Raw genomic sequence first — 9,106 nt, 5'->3', positions numbered from 1 at the left:
CTGCGGTACTAAATCTCCCCTAGCAGATGCTCTTGTCCTACCGGCACTGCCGTTATGGACCAGGCATCCCCTAAGAGGAGGGGGAGCAAGATTATGAATAATTTTGTACATCAGGCATACATCACTATAAAATACAAAATTATCAAAATTAAAAAAATACAACTTTTTCAAAATAGTACAATAATGATGGTCCCTTGTTTTTTTGTCTAGCACTTTCAAAATTTGTTTATAAAGAGAGTACACAGGCTTAAGTGTAGTCGCACCTGCCTGTGACCATGTTGTTATACAATATGACAAATGAGGGAGAATCAAAGTATGTACAAAAAGTAGTGCAGCTGATTGAGACAATTGATGCCTGATGTGTTTAAAATTATTTAGATTAAATTTAACATTATTTATAATCCTTCTTACTTGTTTTTTAAAAGATAGGTGCTGATCAATTATTATTCCTAAATATTTGACATGTGTCACACATTTAATTGCTTCACCATTAAATACAATGTCTGGATTCACCGAATTATGTTTTCGTGCAGTGAAATACATGCAAACTGTCTTGCTTACATTAAGAGACAGACAAGACATGTTTAACCAATCAAAAACTTCCACTAATGCAGATGTCAATTTGCTTGCAACAAGTTCTTTAGTTCTTGCATGGACAAAAAGTACAGTATCATCTGCATACATTAGAACGTTAACACCTAGACATACTTGAGGGAGATCATTAATATAAAAAATAAAATACAATAATACAATCAACACAACAAGGAAACGGCGCAAAAGGAAAACAAAGTTCAAATGAACAGAAACCTTGACCGTAAGAACTATCATTATAGTGCACTTCTGTTTTTATGCTGCACAGTACACATATAAAAAACTGCCATTAAAAGCATGTTTAAAAAAATAATTTGCTGCCTAGACAGCAACATAGTCAACATTGGTTGCTGTCTGGGTGGGTATGTAAACTCCCAAATATGTTTTAGGATAACTGGGCCACATTTGTGGCATCATAAGCGGCCACTTTAAGCTCACAGCCACATTAGCCAGTGCTTACCATGCCATATCTTTGCCAAAACTGGCCCAGATACTGTTTAGGATAACTGGGCCAGATTTGTGCCATCATATGCGGGCCACTTTAGACTCTCAGCCACATTAGCCAGTGCTCCTGTGCCATATCTTTCCCAAAACTGGCCCAAATATGTTTTTAGGGTAACTGGTCCACATTTGTGGCATCATTTAAGGGCCACTTTAGGCTCACAGCCATATTAGCCAGGGCTCACTGTGCCACATCTTTGCCAAAACTGGCCCAGATACGTTTTAATATACCTGGGCCACATTTGCTGAAACAAAAATGTAACTCTGATTACAAGTACTTAATTTTTCGAATCTGATTACGTAATCCAGATTACATGTAATCAGTTACTACCCAGCTCTGATCACTACATATTAAAAACTGTTGGCACCGCTTTCTACAATCCAATCTACTGCTTCCAAAATGGCAACTAACTTCAAGTAGGGCTCGCTGCACAACACAAGATCCAGGGGTCGTGGATGGATCCACATCTAGGGGGTGGAGATTGGTAGGTTTAGGGGTGGAGATGGGTGGGTTTAAGGATCAGGGGGTGGAGATGGGTAGATTTAAGTATATGTAGGTGGGAGGGGTTGGATCTGGATCCAACCACGACCCCTGGATCTTGTGTTCTGCAGCGAGACGCTCCTCACTAACTTTACAGCATATTCACTTAAATAGTCAGATGTTATTTTACTAATATCCACCTTATACCTTTGCACAGTTCTGGAGGAAATCTCTCCATAGTCAGGTGTCAAATACAGTGAAGCAGATGCACAAGAATATGAAATGAAAACAAAATGCTGTGCTAATACCGTCAATCAACAGTTTTATTAAAAAGAAAGCAATGTAAATCAAAAGCAGTTGCACAGACACTTAATATCAGCATAATCGGACGAATAATTGCAACCTCAACACTTCAGACCAACAAATGAGACTCAGCTGAAATAAGGACATATATTAACATGCTGCTATAATGGAGCAACACATAAGAGGTTTGTTGTGCCATAGTACCCAGCCGTTAATATGATGAAATAAACTAAAACAGACAGTAAACTCAATCGGAAATTATACATTCTCATATCACAATAAGAATGACTCCATACGATAATACAAGTAAAAACATGACAAGCCTATGTATTTCTCAGTATTTCTCACAAATCCGTTTCTTGTGTAATTGCATGACAGATCATTCCAGTTGCTCAGGATAGGGCCTGCAGCATTCAGAACAATACAGTCCTCATATCCACCAAGGTTATTTGGCTCACCCTCGACCCAAAACCTGGAGAAAATGTGTCAGATGTTCAATCATAACTTAAGTGCTCAGACCAAACAAGGATAATTAACTAGGCACACCTGAACAGAATAATTTATTTATTTTATTGTTTATTTTTACAGGGACAATGAACAATTAGAAGTAATTGAACCAGAGTTAGCTAATAGCTAATTTACATCTGCTGTCCCTGGGCAGGTAAACAAATAAAATAACATACAATATTACATATACACCACATAAACATCACAATACATATATCCAAAATATAAAATAAATAAAAACAGTATATGAAAAAACACAGAACTTACAACACAGTCATTAATGGTTACAGATTTGTTCAGATAGTAGCCAATGCTTAAGATTAGTTTTAAAAACTGTGAAACTGTCAATACTTCGGATGTTTGTAGGTAAGGAATTCCATAACCTCACTACTCTAACCGAAAACGCTGTTTGACCAAAGACTGTTTTTCTATACTGCGGTACTAAATCTCCCCTAGCAGATGCTCTTGTCCTACCGGCACTGCCGTTATGGACCAGGCATCCCCTAAGAGGAGGGGGAGCAAGATTATGAATAATTTTGTACATCAGGCATACATCACTATAAAATACAAAATTATCAAAATTAAAAAAATACAACTTTTTCAAAATAGTACAATAATGATGGTCCCTTGTTTTTTTGTCTAGCACTTTCAAAATTTGTTTATAAAGAGAGTACACAGGCTTAAGTGTAGTCGCACCTGCCTGTGACCATGTTGTTATACAATATGACAAATGAGGGAGAATCAAAGTATGTACAAAAAGTAGTGCAGCTGATTGAGACAATTGATGCCTGATGTGTTTAAAATTATTTAGATTAAATTTAACATTATTTATAATCCTTCTTACTTGTTTTTTAAAAGATAGGTGCTGATCAATTATTATTCCTAAATATTTGACATGTGTCACACATTTAATTGCTTCACCATTAAATACAATGTCTGGATTCACCGAATTATGTTTTCGTGCAGTGAAATACATGCAAACTGTCTTGCTTACATTAAGAGACAGACAAGACATGTTTAACCAATCAAAAACTTCCACTAATGCAGATGTCAATTTGCTTGCAACAAGTTCTTTAGTTCTTGCATGGACAAAAAGTACAGTATCATCTGCATACATTAGAACGTTAACACCTAGACATACTTGAGGGAGATCATTAATATAAAAAAATAAAATACAATAATACAATCAACACAACAAGGGAAACGGCGTAAAAGGAAAACAAAGTTCAAATGAACAGAAACCTTGACCGTAAGAACTATCATTATAGTGCACTTCTGTTTTTATGCTGCACAGTACACATATAAAAAACTGCCATTAAAAGCATGTTTAAAAAAATAATTTGCTGCCTAGACAGCAACATAGTCAACATTGGTTGCTGTCTGGGTGGGTATGTAAACTCCCAAATATGTTTTAGGATAACTGGGCCACATTTGTGGCATCATAAGCGGGCCACTTTAAGCTCACAGCCACATTAGCCAGTGCTTACCATGCCATATCTTTGCCAAAACTGGCCCAGATACTGTTTAGGATAACTGGGCCAGATTTGTGCCATCATATGCGGGCCACTTTAGACTCTCAGCCACATTAGCCAGTGCTCCCTGTGCCATATCTTTCCCAAAACTGGCCCAAATATGTTTTTAGGGTAACTGGTCCACATTTGTGGCATCATTTAAGGGCCACTTTAGGCTCACAGCCATATTAGCCAGGGCTCACTGTGCCACATCTTTGCCAAAACTGGCCCAGATACGTTTTAATATACCTGGGCCACATTTGCTGAAACAAAAATGTAACTCTGATTACAAGTACTTAATTTTTCGAATCTGATTACGTAATCCAAATTACATGTAATCAGTTACTACCCAGCTCTGATCACTACATATTAAAAACTGTTGGCACCGCTTTCTACAATCCAATCTACTGCTTCCAAAATGGCAACTAACTTCAAGTAGGGCTCGCTGCACAACACAAGATCCAGGGGTCGTGGATGGATCCACATCTAGGGGGTGGAGATTGGTAGGTTTAGGGGTGGAGATGGGTGGGTTTAAGGATCAGGGGGTGGAGATGGGTAGATTTAAGTATATGTAAGGTGGGAGGGGTTGGATCTGGATCCAACCACGACCCCTGGATCTTGTGTTCTGCAGCGAGACGCTCCTCACTAACTTTATAGCATATTCACTTAAATAGTCAGATGTTATTTTACTAATATCCACCTTATACCTTTGCACAGTTCTGGAGGAAATCTCTCCATAGTCAGGTGTCAAATACAGTGAAGCAGATGCACAAGAATATGAAATGAAAACAAAAATGCTGTGCTAATACCGTCAATCAACAGTTTTATTAAAAAAGAAAGCAATGTAAATCAAAAGCAGTTGCACAGACACTTAATATCAGCATAATCGGACGAATAATTGCAACCTCAACACTTCAGACCAACAAATGAGACTCAGCTGAAATAAGGACATATATTAACATGCTGCTATAATGGAGCAACACATAAGAGGTTTGTTGTGCCATAGTACCCAGCCGTTAATATGATGAAATAAACTAAAACAGACAGTAAACTCAATCGGAAATTATACATTCTCATATCACAATAAGAATGACTCCATACGATAATACAAGTAAAAACATGACAAGCCTATGTATTTCTCAGTATTTCTCACAAATCCCGTTTCTTGTGTAATTGCATGACAGATCATTCCAGTTGCTCAGGATAGGGTCTGCAGCATTCAGTTCAATACAGTCCTCATATCCACCATGGTTATTTGGCTCACCCTCGACCCAAAACCTGGAGAAAATGTGTCAGATGTTCAATCATATCAGCCCCAAAGTTTTTACTCTTTCAGCAACTAACAACTGAGGAGCATCACAAGCATTTCATGAATCAACAATACAAACAGTACCGCAAAGTTTAGAGAGTAAACTAAAGTAGTGCAGAAGCTTGAGCAAAAGTGGAAGTGCAGAAAACTAAAAGAGAGAAGTTTTCTGTTAATTTTTTTTTTTTTTTTTTTTTTGAATGGGAAGTCTCTTGAATTGTGGTTGTTGTCGTGATTGCGTTCGTGGAAGAGCAGAGTCTTCTGATTTGTAATTTTTTTTGAAGGTCTCAAAAAAATATTTCTGTGTTTTTAGCACTTACCCTTGTTTCATTGGTGAATTATCCACCCATGTCATGTTGCCCTCGTTCTCTGTGTCAGACAAACCAATCCAAACACTCTCTGTGGTGAATGAAGATATGAGTCTCTGTGTGAATAAAATCAGGAATAAGTGTGATTCCTCTCATTCATTAACAGAAACCTCACCTTAACACAAACTCACCTGCTTCTCTTCAGTGTTGATAATGACCAGATCACCACCACGATCCCTGCAGTACTGCCTGCTGTCAGACCAGCTCTTCAACTCATTGGACATGAAAAACCAACCTGAACCACACATATTTTCATACATAAACACTTTTCAAAGCTATACAAAAATATGTGGGAAAAATGATATAAAAACGGATTTGATCCAACCTCGTTTAGATGCTGCCTACTTCAGTTCATCACTCAAAGACAAGACTCTTTCTAACTTACCTTTCTTCTGCATTAGATCCGTGTTATTGTCCTGTAAGCTCTTTATCAGGTCTCTCTCTGCTGTGATGGTGATGTGCTGCAGTATGATGAAGACCAGCAGAAGAACACAAATGAGCCCGAGACCCACTGTGATCAACACCAAACAACTACTTCCTCCTGACAAACACGAACAAAACACTCAAATATCAGTTAATAACAATTTGCTGAAAAGTATTAGACAACACCTCAAATCAACATGTAAGTAAAGTGTATGTTTATTTATAATAACAAACAACTGGAATTCCTATAAAGTAAAATACGCAAAGACATATGTTGAAAAAGTAAATAGAAAAAAAAGAGAAAGAAACTATATTAAAATGTTAATAAACTTACTGCAATTTTTAGCTTTTCCTTGTACCTGCTTGTGATTTTGTGTTTGAGGTCCAAATGTGTCCTTAATGTCTTTGTGTTCAACATTTTGATAAACATCCTCGTCCTCCATTAGTCACTGTGGATGACAGTCTTCACAGATGAGTTGTGATCTTTAGCACGTTGCCTATAATGTGTCAAACACCCTAAACCTACAGAGGGAGTGATTTCAATCCCTAAACTGGTTACAAAAACATAAGACGTTGTGACAGATGATGTAATCATTATGTTTCTATTGCATGTGCATTTTCTTGTTTGAATCATTAGGATCAGCTATACTCCTGACAAACAGACTTTAGTCACATCACAGGTCTATGTCAGAAAATAACATCAAATATAATTTAACAAAAATCACTCCATTTCCAATATAACATTTAAAATCAACCTTCTATCCACTTTATTATACTTAGATAATAAAGGGCTTGTAGCAAATCAAGCTCAAAAGGGAAATGTATATAAATAATTAAAATTAATTATGATTAATTACAATTATTTATATCGGCTGACAGTAATAACTGTAGCAGAATTAATTTGCCATCAACTGATCTGTTCGTCCAGTGAACATTCAGTCTAAGTTCATATCAACTCTAAGAAAGGATATTTTCGTGGCCACAGAAAATACTTTCCTATTAATTTACATTTCATTTCTTATCGTTTTAACATTATTTATTCTTAAGACATATTCCTCTTCAAATACAATAAGTTATTTGTTGTATACAAAGTGACCAATGTTTTTTATTTATTTATTTATTTTTGACCATGAAATTGGGTAAAATTCAACATTCTGGACATGGAGCCACATTGAGGTGCAAAAATGCAAACAAGGTGTACACATGCCACAAACCCAAATAGGGCTCAAGTGCAGGACAGAAAGGACAAACTGAAGTAAAAATACAAAAGTAATGTTCGTACACTGATATAAATGCTCCATTAAAAAAATAAAATGAAATAAAATATTGCAACGTTTTGACCAGCATGTCTTCGTCCAGATGACGAAAAAACAGTGCAGTGTTGCCAACTAATTTTCACAATAGTATATCTCAATTTTCAGGGGAAGTCGAAGGAAGGTTGACTTGCTGCTTAAGGTTGCAAAATGACGTTGTGACATCACTGCATCAAATCTCAGCAAAAATATACTTTATATATGTTAATTTAGATTTGTTCCTAAAATAATATACATGCATAATATAATATTAAAATGTAAATAACTATTTTTAAATACATTACATTTTTGAAAACGTACCTTTAATGTTCCTTTTTATCATTTGAGTCACTTATCAAAACTAGGGTAGTCTGAAAAGTTGCTAAATTTAGCAACACTTTAGTGTGAGAATGATCTTTGGCGCCCTCTAGTGTATAAACCTTTCTAGCACTGAGTTCAAAGGTGGTTTTTAATATTACACATGAGCTGCTTCTTATTTGGTAAATTGTACATCCTGGTTTCGTTTTCTTCCTTCATTTTCTTGCCTCTTCCAAGCATGGAGAAATGCTGGCTCGTGATCCCTGATGCTCTGAAGTTCCCCTGATTGAACCGGTAAAAGATTCAAAGCCACGGAGGATCAATTGAGTTGCAGAAATTGAATTTCAATTGAATTGAATTGCTTTGAGTCATTAATGTTTTATTTGATTTTTAACCACAGGGGTGGTTTGAGGCAAATAAAGCAGAGCAGATATTGCTCCAGAGCAATAAAGCAGATACAGTGTGTTGTAGGCTATGTTGTTGTAAAGCTGTATGTTGTTGATCAGCAGAAGAACACAAATAATCTTGAATCACACTGTGATCAACACCAAACATCTACTTCCTCCTGATAAACATGACCAAAACATACCAATTAACAAATTGACATTAGTAAGTAACTGACAGGGCTTTTAAAAGTGTGCTCTTTCATAATGACTAACCTCTAGAAATGCTGTACAGTAAAATATCCAACCAAGAAAAAACAACAACAACAACAACAACAAAAACATTTATTATAAAAGCAGAAACATTGACACATTGATCCTAGAAAAGGTCTTTTTTTTTTTTTTTTTTTTTTTAATAGTGCTAAACTTACACAGAAAGTGGTTTTATTATCAGACGCAGGAAAATCTAGAGTTTCTTCCCCCATGTTTAATTTCTCACTCTGTGATTGAATGTTTACTGTACATTTATGTAGACACTGTAAATTTTATTTTTCTCATAATCATGTTGGCAGCTACAAAAGCCAAAAAGTGACCAGTCAAATGAACTCAAAAACCCAAAACAGGATAAAAACTGGACCTGTGTATTTATGACATTATCAGTGTTTTTGCATCAATATCACACTCAGGGACAGAGAGGAAAACAGAAGTAAACAGTCTTGCTTTAAAGCTATTTAACATGATCATGCCTTCATGTTTATTATTTTAATATGTTCTTTGAGGTTCACTCATAATTAGATAGATAGATAGATAGACAATTTTCAACCTTCATTCTGACTCTCTGTCTAAATGACCTGTTTTTAAGGGGCAGGTTCTTTAAGGCTTGAAGCAAGGAAAAGACGTCTTGTGACCCCTGGTACTTAATAGAGTGGTGGAACTATCGCCGGAAGCGAGTGCATTTTAGCACGTCCGGTTCCATCGTCCCAGATTCAATGGGTTTTTTGAATGGGAGTTTGGTTAAATCCCTTAATCCTAAAATTAAATGTTTACGGCTGCATGAAGCTGTTAGAAAACATATAGATTGAGGATTTCCTAGAAGCAAGGATAAAATAACATTTTGTGTAC

General features: G+C 36.2%; 1 protein-coding gene across 1 annotated transcript; it reads right to left on the bottom strand.

Annotated features, from left to right (window-relative positions):
- Positions 1 to 4,507: 4,507 nt before the first annotated feature.
- LOC131547970 (CD209 antigen-like protein 2) lies at positions 4,508 to 6,497 on the bottom strand. The gene is made up of 5 exons (XM_058788795.1): positions 6,326 to 6,497; positions 5,954 to 6,109; positions 5,700 to 5,803; positions 5,521 to 5,624; positions 4,508 to 5,172 (listed from the first exon to the last, which is right to left on the bottom strand). Exons 1-5 carry the CDS (start codon positions 6,432 to 6,434, stop codon positions 5,034 to 5,036), a joined length of 612 nt encoding a protein of 203 aa, XP_058644778.1. The 5' UTR covers positions 6,435 to 6,497; the 3' UTR covers positions 4,508 to 5,033.
- Positions 6,498 to 9,106: the final 2,609 nt, after the last annotated feature.

The sequence above is a fragment of the Onychostoma macrolepis genome, chromosome 01, assembly GCF_012432095.1.
Source record: "Onychostoma macrolepis isolate SWU-2019 chromosome 01, ASM1243209v1, whole genome shotgun sequence".
NCBI lineage: Eukaryota > Metazoa > Chordata > Actinopteri > Cypriniformes > Cyprinidae > Onychostoma > Onychostoma macrolepis.
The sequence above is the reverse complement of the archived record's forward strand: the minus strand, read 5'-3'. Positions and strand labels throughout refer to the sequence as shown.